The sequence below is a fragment of the Aspergillus japonicus genome (assembly GCF_003184785.1).
Source record: "Aspergillus japonicus CBS 114.51 unplaced genomic scaffold BO86scaffold_12, whole genome shotgun sequence".
Taxonomy (NCBI): Eukaryota; Fungi; Ascomycota; class Eurotiomycetes; order Eurotiales; family Aspergillaceae; genus Aspergillus; species Aspergillus japonicus.
This window is the reverse complement of record NW_020291649.1, coordinates 436,881-452,100: the sequence shown is the minus strand read 5'-3', so window position 1 is coordinate 452,100 and position 15,220 is coordinate 436,881. Positions and strand designations below refer to the sequence as shown.

The window sequence follows — 15,220 nt, the reverse complement described above, 5'->3', positions numbered from 1 at the left end:
AGAGCGACTGGCAAAAACCAAACGAGCGATATCAAGCGATTGAAGTGCAGTCCGGCTGGTAGGTTGAACGAGTGTTGGTCTACGAGCAGCAAAGAGAGAAACACCGGACAGCAAAGAATGAGCGAAGTCGAGTATCCAGGAAGTCAGCCTGAAAAGAGGCCCACGGTCTCATAAAAAGTGGCAGTGTGCAGCCGTCCTCTTTCTTTGTTTCAAGGGACAGCACCGGCCATGCCAAATAGAAGACCTCGAACTGAACCCCGGGTTGACATACTCGGCAGAAATAACACAAAGAAAACTCCATTGTATGGGAAAGTCAACGGCTATAAAAGACAACACACGTGAGTACACCAAACTCATCGCCTGGAAAAACCCTTGGATATACACATATAAACACACGGAAATAGACACGGTCGAATTTTCGCCTCGCTCTTTTCGTCCTCTACCCTCATTCGCACCACCCCTGGCCTCAAATGCGCTTAGTACACACGCTTGAACGGAGGCACAGGCTTGCACTCGTTCTCGTCCAGGGTCTTGTGCTCAACAGCACGGTAACCCAGCTTGACCTCACCGTGGGGCTTCTTCTGCCAGGTGAGAGTGTGCTTCATCCAGTTCTCATCGTCACGCTCGGGGTAGTCCTCACGGGCGTGGGCACCACGGGACTCCTTGCGGTTAGCGGCAGCAATGGCGGTTTGAGTACTAATCCAGAGTTAGCCATGATCATACTGAGCAACTCCCAGAGATACGTACGCGCAGGTCAACAGGTTACGGAGCTCAAGAGTCTCAACAAGGTCGGAGTTCCAGATCATGCTGCGGTCCTTGGTGCCAACCTGGTCGTACAGCTTGTCGACAGCAGTGATCTTCTCAACACCCTCATCCAAACTCTCCTGGGTACGGAAAACGCTGACATCAGTCTGCATAGTCTTCTGCATAGCGTTGCGGATCTCGAAAGTAGACTTGGGGCCGTCGGCGTTGCGGGCAAAGTCGAGGTCCTTGATGGACTCGGCACCGGCATCGGAGGCCAACTCGCGGTGGGCCTTGCCGGGGGTGGCGATATCACGAACACGGTGGGAGACGGCACGGCCGAAGACGACCAGGTCGAGAAGAGAGTTGGCACCCAGACGGTTGGCACCGTGGACGGACACACAGGCGGCCTCACCGCAAGCGTACAGACCAGGGACAACCTTGTCCTGGCCGTTCTCGTCAACGCTCAGAACCTCACCGGTGTACTTGGTGGGGATACCACCCATGTTGTAGTGGACGGTGGGCAGGACGGGGATGGGCTGCTTGGTGACATCGACACCGGCGAAGATGGAGGCGGTCTCGGAGATACCGGGCAGACGCTCGTGAAGGAGCTCGGCGGGCAAGTGGCTGAGCTGGAGGTAGATGTGGTCCTTCTCGGGACCGACACCACGGCCCTCACGGATCTCGAGGGTCATGGAACGAGAGACGACGTCCCGGGAAGCCAGATCCTTGGCAGTGGGAGCGTAACGCTCCATGAAACGCTCACCCTCGGAGTTAAGCAGGTAACCACCCTCACCACGGGAACCCTCAGTGATCAGACATCCGGCACCGTAGATACCAGTGGGGTGGAACTGGACGAACTCCAGATCCTGGTTGGGGAGACCGGCACGGGCAACCATGGCCATACCGTCACCGGTACAGGTGTGGGCAGAAGTGCAGCTGAAGTAGGCACGTCCGTAACCACCGGTGGCCAGGACGGTGTGGTGAGCCTTGAAGCGGTGGAGGGTACCGTCCTCCTGGTTGTAGGCGATGATACCACGGCACTCACCATCCTCCATCAGAAGGTCGAGGGCGAAGTATTCGATAAAGTAGTTGGTGTTGTGGCGGAGAGACTGTCCGTAGAGAGTGTGGAGAAGGGCGTGGCCGGTACGGTCAGCGGCGGCACAGCAACGGTAGGCCTGGCCACCCTTGCCGTACTCCTTGGACTGACCACCGAAAGCACGCTGGTAGATACGACCATCCTCGGTACGGGAGAAGGGGCAACCGTAGCCCTCCAACTCACGAACACTAGCAGGAGCCTCTCTGGTCATGTAGTGAATGGCATCCTGGTCACCAAGCCAGTCGGAACCCTTGACGGTGTCGTACATGTGCCACCTCCAGTCATCCTCGTGCATGCTACAGGCCGAAGGTTAGCCGCGTTGCGAACCTGAGAAACCTCCATAACATACTTTCCAAGAGCAGCGTTGATACCACCCTGAGCGGCGACAGTGTGACTTCTCGTAGGGAAAAGCTTAGAGACACAGGCAGTGTTGAAGCCAGCTTCGGCGAGACCGAAAGCGGCACGGAGACCAGCGCCACCGGCACCGACGACGACGGCATCGTACTCGTGGTCCTGCAACAACGATTAAGATCACACTCCTAACGTATAACCATGGAATATCCTTACAATGACGGGGTACTTGTCGGAGATGTAGCCATTGGCCTCCTTGGCGCGCAGGGGTCCGTTGCCAAAGATCCGGGCTAGCGGAGATGAGAAGTTAGCGAGAGGCGGAAAGGGATGGCGATGCGATTCCAATGCGTACCAGCAGGCCGGGAGGAGGAAAAAAGACGTCTCTGATCCCTCAAGGCGCGGGAAATCTGCGCAAAGATAGATGTCAGTAAACTCCTCGAGAGAGGGTGGCGTCCTAACGCGCGCTCCAAATCTGGAGTCTGGAGGAGTCGAGACGAACAGACATCGGGATAGGGAACAGACCTTAGATGCGGGAGCCAGGCTCCGCCAGCTCAAGGAGCTCATGATGACGGATTAGAAGAAAAGAGACACTTCTCTAACAAATCCGGGAAAGGAGGGGAGATTGGGGGGGGGGGAAGGAAATCCAACAGCACAAGGACTGGGGGAGAGAAAGTCGGGGTTCAAGGCTGGTTGGTTTGCATGCGAGCTGCACTTTTGGATCGTCGGTTCTGCTGGGAAGAGCGAGGAAGGCCCGGCTGACATAAGCATTTTGCACTTGCCGACGGGGAGGACCGGGGCCGAACAAGCCAATCAACATTTGTGGAGTGGTAATCACCTCGGGCAGTCAGTCCGCCTTCATTGGCCGAAATCTGCTGGGCACGTGGTCCGGCCCTCTTCTCACCCGGCAAAGCGCGAGACTTTCCGGAGCAAGACGGCCGAGTCCAGTTGACAGACAGCCTGCCAGGATTACTGAGTGCAGTACTTTCGGCATGAGCCTGAGGCAGCTGGAGAAGCATAAGCCGAGCCTGGCCCCAGGCGCAGCTTGAGTTTCTCCTCACTGCAATGAGACGGGAAACTACTTAAGCTTACTACTGCCGCTCTAGGTATAAGTGGTTTACTATGTACTTAGCTTGTCGCCCTTGCTGATTGCCGCCGCTTCGGCAGGATCAACCAGAACTTGACATTGACATCATACAGCAAAGTCCCTAGTATATGATCATACACATCCATTGCGTTTGTAATTTGTAATGTAATCCAAATACCTAAGAGTCGTCTAATTATACTGCATGTACGTCGCAGTCGAGTTGAACTTCAGGTTGCCCTTGATCACCTTGTCCACCGCAGCCAAGAAGTCCTTCTCAGTAGCCACCTTCCGACGCGCCCGGATGGCGAACATACCCGCCTCTGTTGCAACACTTCGAAGCTCAGCACCCGTAGCGTTCGGGCATAGACGAGAGATCAGCTCCCACCGGATGTCACGCTCGACCGACATGCTCTTGGCGTGAATGCGCAGAATGTTGGCACGGCCCTCAACATCCGGGAGGGAGAACTCGATCTTACGATCGATACGTCCCGGACGCATCAGAGCAGGATCCAGAGTTGACGGCCGGTTGGTCGCAAACATAACCTTGATGTTACCACGGGCGTCGAATCCGTCCAGTTGTGTAATCAGTTCCAGCATAGTACGCTGAACCTCGTTGTCACCACCAGCTCCGTCGTCGAAACGAGCACCACCGACCGCGTCGATTTCATCAAAGAAGATAATGCATGCCTTCTTAGTCCGCGCCATCTCAAACAGCTCTCGAACCATCCGTGCACCCTCACCAACGTACTTCTGTACCAACTCACTACCGATGACACGGATGAATGTCGCGTCCGTCCGGTTGGCCACGGCTCGAGCGCAAAGCGTCTTACCCGTACCGGGAGGTCCGTAGAGCAGAGCACCCTTAGGAGGGTCGATACCGAGGTTGACAAAGCGCTCCGGCGAAAGTAGGGGCATCTCGACGACCTCCCGCAGCTTCTCAATCTGTTCTTTGCATCCACCAACATCACCGTACGTCACATCGGGCTTGTCTTCGACTGTCATCATCGTCACACTCGGGTCGATCTTAGGGGGAAGAGGCAGCATAATCTGGTACTTGTTGCGGTCGACACTGTATCACGGTTAGATCGGAACGGGATGATAGGCAAGACCACAGTAACATACCCAACTCTCATGCCCTCCTCAATATCTGTCGGACTAACGCGCTCTCCCAAGTTGACGACGAATTTGGCGATCTGTTTGACGTTGATGACGTATTTACTCTTGTCTGAATCCTTCTCATCCTGAATGATCTTCGTGCACCGAGCTACCTGCAATGGCTGCTCCTCCGCCATACGTTGTCGGTCCGCAGCAACATCCCAGAGATGTGGAGGCGCAAGGCCGGTATCGGATTCCTATGCCGGTCAGCAAGGACTACCCCCATCAAAGGTAGAACCGGAATATACCTTAACACCAATCTTCTCGTTCACACTTGCTTGTCTCTCCTTGATCTGTTTCTCGAGCTTCTTCAATGCGTTGGCGTAGGGAGCAGCGCCGTAGGTCTTTAGTACTTGGATATCCCTAGTTCCAGTTAGCCATCTAGACGGGACGGTCGGCAGAGCGGTAGCATCCGGTCAACGTACTCATCTGTGAGAGGAGTGATCTTCTTCTCCGGCTCTTCGTCATCGGCGAAGTTCTTCTGGTACTTCTCCCAGTTCTGGCCCGTAGCGCTAGGCATGCTGATGATGTGAGCCGGTGGCGAGGCGACAGGACAGCGTGGAGTGGTGTCAGCGGTGGTTTCGGAGGTCTAGTTCGGCGTATAGGGACACAGGGTAGTAGCGGATGTTGACGGAGTTGAAGAAAGGGATGTAATGAGGAGGAGGATGGAGCTTGAACGGGGGATGGTAAGAGTGATGTGGTGGTCGAGCTCAGCTTGAATGCGGTTCGAGCTGTTGACGCTAGTGGCCGCCAAGCCCAGCAGCAACACCGCCCAAAACGCAACACCGCAGAATTTCCCAGTGCCGCCTCCAGGTTCTGGATCTCCCTCGCCTCGCTCCACCCTCCTCTTACTTGACCCTATCTCTTTTCTCTACGGTGTCTATATCGTAGTTATCTTCATCATGGCGACGACAGCCTCCCAGGGTGTCCCTGGCAACACGACTTTCAAGGTGCGTCTTTTGGCGGAGAGAAATACCTGTGGACCGTTCTCTAATCGCCGAACAGGACAAAGAGAAGCCTATGGCCGTTCGCACAGCCAACATCCTGGCTGCTAGAGGTACGCATCGCTGGTCGGCACTCCTTGTACGCAATTGCTGACGGAAGAATAGCTGTCTCCGATGCCATCAGAACTGTACGCTTGTCTTGACCGGAATTTGACAGATGAGGGGCTAACACGATATGCAGTCTCTGGGTCCCAGGGGTATGGACAAGATGGTAAGAAGGATGGAATTAATTCACAAAGACGAAAAGCTAATGTAGATTCAGATCCAAACGCCCAAGGGAAACACCATTATCGTACGAAGAGTACCCCGAATACTCTCAGATCACCCCCACTAACCCCTCCTTAGACCAACGACGGAAACACAATGTTGAGGGACATGAGCGTCATGCACCCCGCCGCCAGAATGCTGGTCGACCTCAGTGCCGCTCAGGATGTCGAAGCCGGTGATGGAACTACATCGGTTGTCGTCATTGCAGGAAGCTTGCTCGGTGCTGCGGAGCGCCTGCTGGCTAAGGGCATCCATCCCACCGTCATCTCGGAGTCCTTCCAAAGAGCCGCCGCCGCCGCCGTCGAGATCCTCCACAATATGTCCCGGCCCATCAACCTCACAGACCGCTCCACTCTCCTCCAGGCGGCTTCCACCTCTCTCTCCTCCAAGATTGTGTCTCAGCACTCCGGCCTCCTCGGCCCCATGGCCGTCGATTCCGTTCTGAAGGTCGTCGACCCCAAGACGGCAGAGAACGTCGATCTCCGGAACATTCGCATAGTGAAGAAGGTTGGCGGAACAATTGAGGACAGTGAGATGGTTGACGGTCTGGTCCTGAACCAGCAAGTCATCAAGAGCAGCGGTGGTCCCACCAGAATTGAGAAGGCCCGGATAGGTCTTATTCAGTTCCAGCTCAGTCCCCCCAAGCCTGACGTACGTGACCTCTTACACCTCCTGCTCTAATGGGGAGTGCTGACAGCTATCTTGCAGATGGAGAACCAGATTGTCGTGAACGACTACCGCCAGATGGACAAGATCCTCAAGGAAGAGCGTCAATACCTTCTCAACATGGTGAAGAAGATCCAGAAGACGAAGTGCAATGTTCTTTTGATCCAGAAGTCGATCCTCCGTGACGCCGTCAACGACCTTTCCCTTCACTTCCTTTCCCGCCTCAAAATTTTGGCCATCAAGGATATTGAGCGTGATGAGGTTGAGTTCTTGTGCAAGACTTTGGGTTGCAAGCCCGTTGCCAATGTTGACTCTTTCACTGAGGACAAGCTCGGTACTGCCGATCTTGTTGAGGAGGTTCAGCAGTCTGGTGCTCGGTACGTGAAGATCACTGGCATCAAGGCCCCTGCTACCGCCGCCAACCAGACCGTGTCCATCGTGGCTCGTGGCGCCAACAACCTCATCCTGGATGAGGCGGAGCGCTCTCTGCACGATGCCCTCTGTGTCATTCGCTGTCTGGTGAAGAAGCGTGCTCTCATTGCCGGTGGTGGTGCCCCTGAGATCGAAGTGGCCCACTCATTGGCCATGCGTGCTCGTGAGCTCACTGGCACCGAGGCTATTTGCTGGAAGGCTTTCGCCGACGCCATGGAGGTTATCCCCACCACCCTGGCCGAGAACGCTGGTCTGAACTCGATCAAGGTGGTCACCGACCTGCGTCATCGCCACGCTCAAGGCCAGCACAATGCCGGAGTCAGCATTCGCAGCGGCGGTGTCAAGGACGATATCACCGAGGAGAACATTCTTCAGCCCCTCTTGGTAAGCACCAGCGCAATTGAGCTGGCTGCTGAGACGGTGAAGATGATCATGCGTATTGATGATATTGCCTTGTCGCGGTAAACGAAGACAGGCGCTAGTAGAAATGGAAATAATATAGGTGCAAAGCGGTGTATTATGACGAGTAATCCAACCAAAAATCTACGATGTTCATAAATTCAATTGCATGCTCCGTAACCGACGATGTCATGTTATGTATGTCGGCGTAGCTGAAATGCGGCCACATGATCCAGCGATCCACCAAGCCAGTTCACCCGCAGGTAACTCAGTTGGCTACAAAACAATTACTACCAAGAATCCAAGGAATCATCCCGCATTGACCATCTTGAGCTTGATCAGATAGCTAGGTACAATATACACGGTGGTGTTGGCATGTGACACGGCTAGTGCTCACAACTTGGATCGTCTCTCGATGATTCGGTTGGCCGCCGACCCGATGATCTCCTTCCACTCGTCGGAATACTTGGACTTCTCCCTCGCAGGTAATTCTTCCCACCCCTGCGCGATGCGCTGCTCATCCTCCTTCCACCGCCGTACCTCCTGCTGAATCCACGGCTCAAGCGCATCTGCCGTGGCGGTCACTTTCTCTAGAGGCAGAGTATGGGCAGCCTTCGGAACTAGGTGATGCCTCACTCGACCATACTCCATACCACCACTCCCTCCGAACCCAGTGCCCACCTTCTTAGCAATCCGCTCATGGATCCCCAGCTTGCACAGCGGACTCTCAGCTCCACTCAAGAGAAGCACCGATGGCCGTAGGTGTGGCACCAACCTCCCCGCCAGGACCGGCTCCGGCCGGTAGGAGTTCTGCTCCGGCACCAGCGCCCCCAACACGTCGGGGAAGAGCAGCGGATCGTGCGGCGGGCTGGACTCTTCGTGCGAATGCTTCTGATTCAGCTCATCGGGCAAGCCCAGCTCTCTGTATCGATGAGGGTTAGCACGCGTGTACATCAGCGCCTCTTGGTACTTGGTCGTTGCCAGTGTCACGGCCGGCCCCGTATCTGACGACGATGATGGTGATTGTGTCGCATCTTCCTGTGTGTATACGGCTGACGGGAGCTCACGGTATGCGAACCGAGCCCAGCGATCCAACACCCGTGGGTCCCAGAATCGAAGGGCCTTGCGTGACTTTTCGACGGCGACGGCCCGGGACGGCCAGACATCACGCTTGTTGATGGTCAGGCGCAGGAGAAGAGGGCCGCTCCCCTGGAGCGTGCGCTCGACGAAATATGGCTCGACGAGCATGAGGGATGAGAACAGTCGGGGGTGGATCAGTGATAGAAAGATCCTGCGTACAGTCAGTGACTTATTTCACTTGCACACTGGTCCACGACGAAAGGGTGAAGGTAACCGACATTTGAGCTGCACCTACGCTGTGCCCGAGGCCCATGATGGGTCGGGGCATCTGGTCGCGAAATTGGTTGATCATCAAGAGAAGATCACGGCTGTGATCAAGCCATGAAGCTGTTGTTGTGAGTCTTGGATCTCCCAAAAAGGGACGTGGTGAGCTGGTGCTTACGGTCATTGCCCAAGTGATTCTCATTGAGGATACCGCTAGCACCCTGGTTGGCGCTATCAGCGATCCAGATGGCGCGAATTCGGAATCCCTCTTTCTTGCTTCTGGCGTGGAGATCTTCCCAGAGCGGCTCGTATAGTTCCTGAACGGTAATGAGCGCGAGGCGGCTAAGACTGGCTGGCTATGGCTCTTTCACCTACCTTTGCGAATGCCGTGCCATGTGCAGCGATGATAGTGACATCGCCCGGTTCGGGGCGGGGGTTATCGATGGGCGTATACTTTTTCACGCAAAGCTTCAGAGGAGCATCCTGCGTGGTCGTGGCCCTGGGGTACTCTCGTATGTATTGGCTATCGATAACATGTTCCGTCACGGTATAAGGGAACACCATCTTGAGATGCTGGAATGGTAAGTCACCGGGAGAATTTCACTATTGTGCGCTTGTAGCGAGACTCTATCAACCTGGGAGTCTTGCTTCCTACAGACTCTTGTTGTGGGAAGTGCAGGCGCATTGCGTGTCATAGCCTAAGACACGGCTCATGACCGGTCCACCGTGGCGGTTGTCAACATTGAGAGGGTAGGAAATGATTTCACAAAAACCACACATCAGGAGCAAACAACTGCCTGAAGCAGTAATTGCGTGGTGCCGATCATCTCGTGGATCCAATTGATCTCATTGCGAACTCATCCAGAGATCTTTCCCCGTCGATCATCTTGGCGATCGAGTCAGTCTCCACCGCACTTGATTTGATACACTACATCCATCATGCAGCACTGACAAGCTGGCAACACATGGCATGGAATTCTTTTCCATGTCAGAAGCGGTAAATGCAGGATGGTATTGAATATAAGCTATTTCTATAACGCATTGACAATAGTTGTTGGATTGTGGTTGAGAGATATGACGCAAAGAAGACGCCTGCTCCCCGGTCACGGACTATGGCCGTGGTTGATCCATCGACTCCACAGCGCATGACGAAGGGTCATTTCCATCCGACCTTCAACAAATGAGAGGTGTATTTTCCTTATCACCAAAGAAAGAACCTGATCTTGTGCGTGGGACTCTTCGGTGAATCTCGAACCTCCCTCCCACGCAGATCATTGCGGCGATGAAGAGAAGGGACTGCCACACTGACTCGATATATCTGGCCGAACCCACACACACGGGTCACCAAACGCCATGTCGACTGCATCCTGTCCTGCACCGTCATCATGTCAAATCAAGGGGATAAATCATCCCCTTTTCATGGAGTACTGCATTTGCAGAATATTAGTTTGTCCGCACCGCCGTCAACCCCAGGATTGAACAAACTAGGATATTCATCAGCTAGAGAATCAAGAGAGACAGATTCAGAATGAGCTTGCATCTATTCGCAGCTGCGACTGTGACGTGTCTTGTCTACGTGTGTCCCTCTTTACTCCCGCCGCAGTTCAACAAACTAACCAGCTCAGGGTTGTGCTTTGGCACTATATCGGCTCTTCCTCCATCCTCTCTCTAGATACCCCGGTCCCCGACTCGCTATCTTGACAGACTGGTATGTGCTGTATTATGCCTGGCGAGGCGATCTACACAAACAGGTACAGCAATGGCATGCAAAATATGGTGAGACTATTTGCCTTACGTGTCTGGCTGAAAGCGAAGGCTAACTCCCTCACAGGGAAGGTCGTCCGCTATGGGCCTTCAACCCTCAGCTTCAACTCGGCCACGGCGATGACCGAAATCTATGGTGTCCGGGCCAACGTTCGCAAGACAGACGGATATGCTGCGCTGGGCCTCAGTCGTCGCTGCCCGAACAGCTTAGTTGCCATAGACAAGGGGTTGCACGGCTTCAAGCGACGGATCATGGCTCAGGTATTTTCGGAGCAGAACTTGAAGCAGATGGAGGAGCGCATCCTTGACAATGTCACGGACTTTGTTTCGCTGCTCGGTTCGGATTCAGATGCCTCACGGGGATGGGGTCCGCCCAAGGATGTCGCGCAGGCGTGCACCTGGATGACCTTCGATATCATCGCCGACCTCTGCTACGGGGAGGATCTCAACCTGTTGCAGGTGGAAGACATGCGCTGGTTTCCCTCAGTATTCCGCAAAGTCAGCCAACGGGGCATGATGGTGAGTGCCAGCAACCACAAACAAGCCACGAAGAAGCAAAACTAACGAAACACCAAAAAAAAGAGCCTCATCCAGCCCCGATTCATCCAACTCAAGCTCGACCACTTCCTCCTCGCCTCCCAGTACAAAGATATCCTCCGTGCGGGCAGCTGGATCCGCCAACGCGGCGAAGCCCGCGCCAAACTGGGCAACCAGAACGCCGAGAAGGACATCTTCAGCACGATGATGAACGCCACGGACCCCAAAACCGGACGGAACTTCACCCAGAAAGACCTCTGGGTTGAATCCATGCTTCTGTTGATAGCAGGTATGTACAGTCCAGCAACACCCACATACCTCCCCCCTCCCAAAGCCCTAACCCCCCCCTCCTCAATCTCCCTCATGCGCCCCTTCCCAAAAGACCCCATAACCCTAGATATCAAACTCACTCACCAAGAAAAGGCTCCGACACAACCGCCAACGCCCTCAGCGCAACAATGCACTACCTCCTCCACCACCCACGCAGCCTAGCACACCTAAACACCGAAATCCGGACGACCTTCGCCACCGAGGCCAGCATCCGCTTCGACGCCGCCTCCCCGACCACCTGCCCGTACCTGCATGCCTGCGTCAACGAAGCGATGCGGCTCGCGCCCTCCGTGCCCAACGCGCCCCCGCGCGCCGTCCTCCCCGGCGGCATCTACCTCGAGGGGGACTTCATCCCCGCCGGCACCGTCGTCGGCGCCCCGATCTACACCCTCCACCGCAACGCGGCCTACTTCGACCGGCCGGATGAGTTCCGGCCGGAGCGGTGGTTGGATCCGTCTCACAGCAGCAGCAGCAGCAACAGCTCCCCGAGGGGTTCAGGGTACGATACTGCGGAGCAGCAACAACAACACCACCACCACCACCACCACCACCAGCAGGGAACATCCGCCGCAACCACCACCAAACACACCCAGGCCTATCCGGCCTTCTGTCCCTTCAGCTACGGGGCCCGCTCCTGCGTGGGCTGGCGCCTGGCCTACACGGAGCTCCATCTCGCCGTCGCGCGGCTGCTCTGGCGGTATGATGTCCGGTTAGCGGCGTCGGCTTCGACTTCGACGTCCACTCCTCCGCCCGGCAAAGGCAAGACGGATTCCGCCGAGTATGAGATGATGGGGTGGGTGGTGGCGGCGGTGGAAGGGCCGGTGGCGCAGTTTCGGAGGCGGGAGGATCTCTTTTGACCGAGTTGGTACGTTGAGTAGAGTGTATCATGAGTTTGGTTTGAGGCTGCTTGGGTGTTCGGTGGATCGATTCGGAGTTCTGTGTCCTCCCGTTTCCTGAATTGTCTTGCTGGTTGTCTAGTCGTCGAGCGTGGCTGGATATGGGTTTGATCTTTCTTTATACTCTTATGAATGGCTGGATGTCTGGGCTATCTGTATTCTTCCATCTATCATCTTTTCGTCCCTCTTTGATCTTTATTCAATAATCCATTCATTTAATAAGTCATGCTATTATCCAAGGGTATAAACAGTAGAAAATATCCGATAACACCCAAAACTCCTCAAGTCATCGCAACATCCACACCTGAATTTCAACTTTGGGCAACTTTTTCTCTCGTACCCGTACATTTCAACAGATAGACCGTGATGAGATGAATACCAGACCCAAGGAGGACAGAGAAAATGAATGTGTGCATTCCACCGTCCATTAACCAAATATTACCATAGCCCATCGTCGTCGTAAAGCATATATCCAGATTTTCCAATATGCACGTGTAGATTATGCAATGATGCCTGAGGCGGAGGCTCCTGTTCCCCATCGGAGTCGTTTTAGGCTGCCCCGGACTGCTTCTTGGCCGCAGCCGGTGGCTACTCTACCTCCTGATCCATCGCCCATTGCTCCAAGCCCGGTGGTAGCTTCTAGTCTGCCAACCTCGCGGCCCAATACGTAGCCCGCCGAGAAACTGATGGCGGAGAACAGCACGACAACTCCGGCGCTGATCACCCAGGTCATGACCGTCGGGCTAGCTGTGGAAACGGTTTCCACTGTGCTACCTCGCCGAGTCTTCTTGGCTGAATGACTTCGCTCCTTGGATGGACTTGACCGTCTTTTGGCTCGCGGGGGTGCTTGCGGAACGCTCCGAGGAGAGTATGGTGGAGGGGATAGTCCTGGGCGAGGGGACCGGGCCGCTGCTGCGGTGGGATTCGCTCCTGCCGTTTCTTCCTCGCAAATATCCCCCATCGCGACGGATTCTGACACCAAGCGGAAAGATGACGGCGCCGGCGCTCGCGAGGGACCTGGCTGGACTGGCTGCGTATCTGACTTAGGGAGGCCTCGAGCTGCTGCAGCGCAGGAAAGTAACGTTGAAAGACTGGCTCGGAGAGCAGCATCGTGATCGGCGTGGTGGGATGGAGAGATCATGTTGTATGGACTGTGCTGGTAGGATGACCTGCGAACTGAGCGAATGCTGGCTTGCGAATTCCGCCGCGCCCTGATGGCTGTCCGTCGGCTGGAATTCGACACCTCACTGGGTTCCGAGGCGTGCCGCCTTTCCATAGGTCTTGTCCATGAGGGGTCCTGGGACGCTGGCGGATGAGAGAAGACATTCGGTTGAGGCACAAATGGGGATGAGCTGATGCGCATGCCTAGCGCGGTTGAATTATCGTCATCATCCTCATCCTCATCTGTGGGGACATCGGATGGCAGCGGGGATGGGCCTGTGGGTACCAGAAATGGGTGCGGTCTCTCGGGTGGGCGAGTCATATCTTCGGAGCTGCTGAGTACTTGATCGGATTCACTCTCGCTTTCCTCATATTCATCTTGACTGCTACTGTGTTCGCGGGATGCGTAATCTACCTGAGCTGTGGTGATGGCTGCAAGTTGTTGTAGCCGTCGTCGTCGACTGCGATGATACCGACCGGGATCTTGCTGCTGGACACGAAGACCGGTAGTAATGATATCGTCGTTGGTGCCTGCGGAGGAGAGGGATGAGGATGACGGCTGGGACGAGACCTCGATCCAGGAATCTATATAGTAACGAAGTGAGTACATGATAATATCGAATATACATCTAAATGGCGCGAAATGAGTTTGAACATAGGGATAGCATGGTCTTTGCCGAGCATGCAGGGGCAGAGTAGATATCTGGGGAGGCTGTGAGGCGATGACGTACCTTCTGATCTCGTGGGGTCGCGGGCAGCGGGAGAACGTGACTGATGAGGAAGTAGATGATCGCGCGACGACTGATGAGGGTCTCGCGTCAGTCGACCGGTTAATCGAGGGTCTTCGTGTTGCACCTGACCCAGCAAGTCATAGTGATTTGGTTGCATGATGAAAGGTGTACTAGGGAGAAATGGAGAGGCAGTAGCGAGGAAACAGACAAGGTCCGGATCGGCTGCCTGAGGCAAGTTGAATGAGGCTATATGGAGGAAGAAGAAAGAGGGGGAAGAAAGGGAATATGGGGGGAATAAGAAAAGGGAAAAGAAAGAGAAAGAAAGAGCGAGAAGTCGAGAAGAAGAATAAGGAGATGGTGATTTAACAAAAGGGATGAGGAGAAAGAGGAGAGGGATGATGGGATGACTGGAAGCGAGATCCACGGGTGATCCTCAGGCCACGGGGACGGCAGGCGGACCGACCAGTGATGGACAGCGCTGAGAGGGAGCGGTCAGTCCCAAAGCGCGGGGTTAATGTATGAGTAAGTAATGGATGGATGGATTAAATGGATTGAATGGAAGGATGGAGTGATGGAGTGGGTGGTGGAGTAGTCGATATAGAGTTGATCTTATCAAATGTGGGACTAGACACTCCAACGATCACCCGTGACACAAAGTTGCAAGGAATCAAAAAGACAAGGGATCAGAACGAGGAGATGAGACACAGAGATGAAGCATAGAGAAAAGAAACACACGACTTGCACAAGTCTGTGAATGAGGAGCAAGGAAGAGAGGACTTGCAAACAAGCATGGGAAGGGAAAGGAGAGTAGGTGAGTAGGAGAGTAAAGAGAAAGGTGGGGGGGGGGGGGAGGAAAACAGCCAAACAGTCAAACAACTCAACTGTTGCAAACAGTCAGCATCAGCACTGGCTGGATGGACATACTCGGTAGAGAAAGAGTACTGCCGGACTGGCGTATGGAGAATGGAGAATGGAGGGGAACACGAGGCCGCATGCTGTGATTGATCATCCGACCGCGCACCGTGACTGGCCCACTTTGATAGGCTCATCATTGCAGCAGATCTGCCTGATCCACGATGCAGCCCAGCCAGCCAGAAGAGTTGGCAACAACCGAGTGGTGGTGATATTCCGTAGGTCGCGCGACGGAAACAAAGCCGACCTCGGAGGGGTTCCCTCCCCGCCTACCAGCTCTCTATCAGACAAAGACCTCCCTCATCCGCAACCACGGTACAACACAACATAGTAAACTTCGTAGCAAA

General features: G+C 54.8%; 6 protein-coding genes across 6 annotated transcripts; 2 read left to right on the top strand and 4 right to left on the bottom strand.

Annotated features, from left to right (window-relative positions):
- Positions 1-85: 85 nt before the first annotated feature.
- BO86DRAFT_358353 (succinate dehydrogenase [ubiquinone] flavoprotein subunit) lies at positions 86-2,814 on the bottom strand. The gene is made up of 6 exons (XM_025669739.1): positions 2,714-2,814; positions 2,544-2,598; positions 2,408-2,481; positions 2,190-2,353; positions 748-2,136; positions 86-696 (listed from the first exon to the last, which is right to left on the bottom strand). The coding sequence occupies exons 1-6, from the start codon at positions 2,753-2,755 to the stop codon at positions 477-479; spliced, it is 1,944 nt and encodes a 647-aa protein (XP_025529709.1). The 5' UTR covers positions 2,756-2,814; the 3' UTR covers positions 86-476.
- Positions 2,815-3,386: 572 nt separating this feature from the next.
- Positions 3,387-5,128, bottom strand: rpt1 (proteasome regulatory particle base subunit RPT1). Its single transcript, XM_025669738.1, has 4 exons — positions 4,856-5,128; positions 4,679-4,793; positions 4,398-4,627; positions 3,387-4,344 (listed from the first exon to the last, which is right to left on the bottom strand). Exons 1-4 carry the CDS (start codon positions 4,948-4,950, stop codon positions 3,465-3,467), a joined length of 1,320 nt encoding a protein of 439 aa, XP_025529708.1. The 5' UTR covers positions 4,951-5,128; the 3' UTR covers positions 3,387-3,464.
- Positions 5,129-5,239: 111 nt separating this feature from the next.
- Positions 5,240-7,346, top strand: BO86DRAFT_387656 (chaperonin-containing T-complex subunit CCT4). The gene is made up of 7 exons (XM_025671646.1): positions 5,240-5,380; positions 5,436-5,487; positions 5,540-5,562; positions 5,616-5,645; positions 5,697-5,726; positions 5,780-6,352; positions 6,410-7,346. Exons 1-7 carry the CDS (start codon positions 5,333-5,335, stop codon positions 7,262-7,264), a joined length of 1,611 nt encoding a protein of 536 aa, XP_025529707.1. The 5' UTR covers positions 5,240-5,332; the 3' UTR covers positions 7,265-7,346.
- Positions 7,347-7,591: 245 nt separating this feature from the next.
- Positions 7,592-9,106, bottom strand: BO86DRAFT_417467 (alpha/beta-hydrolase; the record flags this gene model as incomplete). The annotated part of the gene is made up of 4 exons (XM_025675029.1): positions 7,592-8,489; positions 8,557-8,665; positions 8,721-8,859; positions 8,918-9,106. 4 exons carry the CDS (start codon positions 9,104-9,106, stop codon positions 7,592-7,594), a joined length of 1,335 nt encoding a protein of 444 aa, XP_025529706.1.
- Positions 9,107-9,880: 774 nt separating this feature from the next.
- Positions 9,881-12,263, top strand: BO86DRAFT_35117 (cytochrome P450). The gene is made up of 5 exons (XM_025669418.1): positions 9,881-10,118; positions 10,168-10,318; positions 10,374-10,825; positions 10,889-11,132; positions 11,267-12,263. The coding sequence occupies exons 1-5, from the start codon at positions 10,071-10,073 to the stop codon at positions 12,028-12,030; spliced, it is 1,659 nt and encodes a 552-aa protein (XP_025529705.1). The 5' UTR covers positions 9,881-10,070; the 3' UTR covers positions 12,031-12,263.
- Position 12,264: 1 nt separating this feature from the next.
- BO86DRAFT_35106 (uncharacterized protein) lies at positions 12,265-14,381 on the bottom strand. The gene is made up of 2 exons (XM_025669411.1): positions 13,962-14,381; positions 12,265-13,815 (listed from the first exon to the last, which is right to left on the bottom strand). The coding sequence occupies exons 1-2, from the start codon at positions 14,116-14,118 to the stop codon at positions 12,569-12,571; spliced, it is 1,404 nt and encodes a 467-aa protein (XP_025529704.1). The 5' UTR covers positions 14,119-14,381; the 3' UTR covers positions 12,265-12,568.
- Between the last annotated feature and the right edge of the window lie 839 nt (positions 14,382-15,220).

Excerpts from the sequence above, each read along its gene's own strand:
- BO86DRAFT_387656 (XM_025671646.1), top strand. The coding sequence starts at position 5,333 with ATGGCGACGACAGCCTCCCAGGGTGTCCCTGGCAACACGACTTTCAAG. Across the intron at positions 5,381-5,435 it reads CTGGCAACACGACTTTCAAG|GACAAAGAGAAGCCTATGGC; the intron begins GTGCGTCTTTTG and ends ATCGCCGAACAG. Across the intron at positions 5,646-5,696 it reads CCAGGGGTATGGACAAGATG|ATCCAAACGCCCAAGGGAAA; the intron begins GTAAGAAGGATG and ends ATGTAGATTCAG.
- BO86DRAFT_35117 (XM_025669418.1), top strand. The coding sequence starts at position 10,071 with ATGAGCTTGCATCTATTCGCAGCTGCGACTGTGACGTGTCTTGTCTAC. Across the intron at positions 10,119-10,167 it reads CTGTGACGTGTCTTGTCTAC|GGTTGTGCTTTGGCACTATA; the intron begins GTGTGTCCCTCT and ends TAACCAGCTCAG. Across the intron at positions 10,319-10,373 it reads GCAATGGCATGCAAAATATG|GGAAGGTCGTCCGCTATGGG; the intron begins GTGAGACTATTT and ends ACTCCCTCACAG.
- rpt1 (XM_025669738.1), bottom strand. The coding sequence starts at position 4,950 with ATGCCTAGCGCTACGGGCCAGAACTGGGAGAAGTACCAGAAGAACTTC. Across the intron at positions 4,794-4,855 it reads ATCACTCCTCTCACAGATGA|GGATATCCAAGTACTAAAGA; the intron begins GTACGTTGACCG and ends AACTGGAACTAG. Across the intron at positions 4,345-4,397 it reads GAGGAGGGCATGAGAGTTGG|TGTCGACCGCAACAAGTACC; the intron begins GTATGTTACTGT and ends ACCGTGATACAG.
- BO86DRAFT_358353 (XM_025669739.1), bottom strand. The coding sequence starts at position 2,755 with ATGAGCTCCTTGAGCTGGCGGAGCCTGGCTCCCGCATCTAAG. Across the intron at positions 2,599-2,713 it reads GCCTGGCTCCCGCATCTAAG|ATTTCCCGCGCCTTGAGGGA; the intron begins GTCTGTTCCCTA and ends ATCTTTGCGCAG. Across the intron at positions 2,482-2,543 it reads TTCCTCCTCCCGGCCTGCTG|CCCGGATCTTTGGCAACGGA; the intron begins GTACGCATTGGA and ends CATCTCCGCTAG.
- BO86DRAFT_35106 (XM_025669411.1), bottom strand. The coding sequence starts at position 14,118 with ATGCAACCAAATCACTATGACTTGCTGGGTCAGGTGCAACACGAAGAC. Across the intron at positions 13,816-13,961 it reads CGACCCCACGAGATCAGAAG|ATTCCTGGATCGAGGTCTCG; the intron begins GTACGTCATCGC and ends GTTACTATATAG.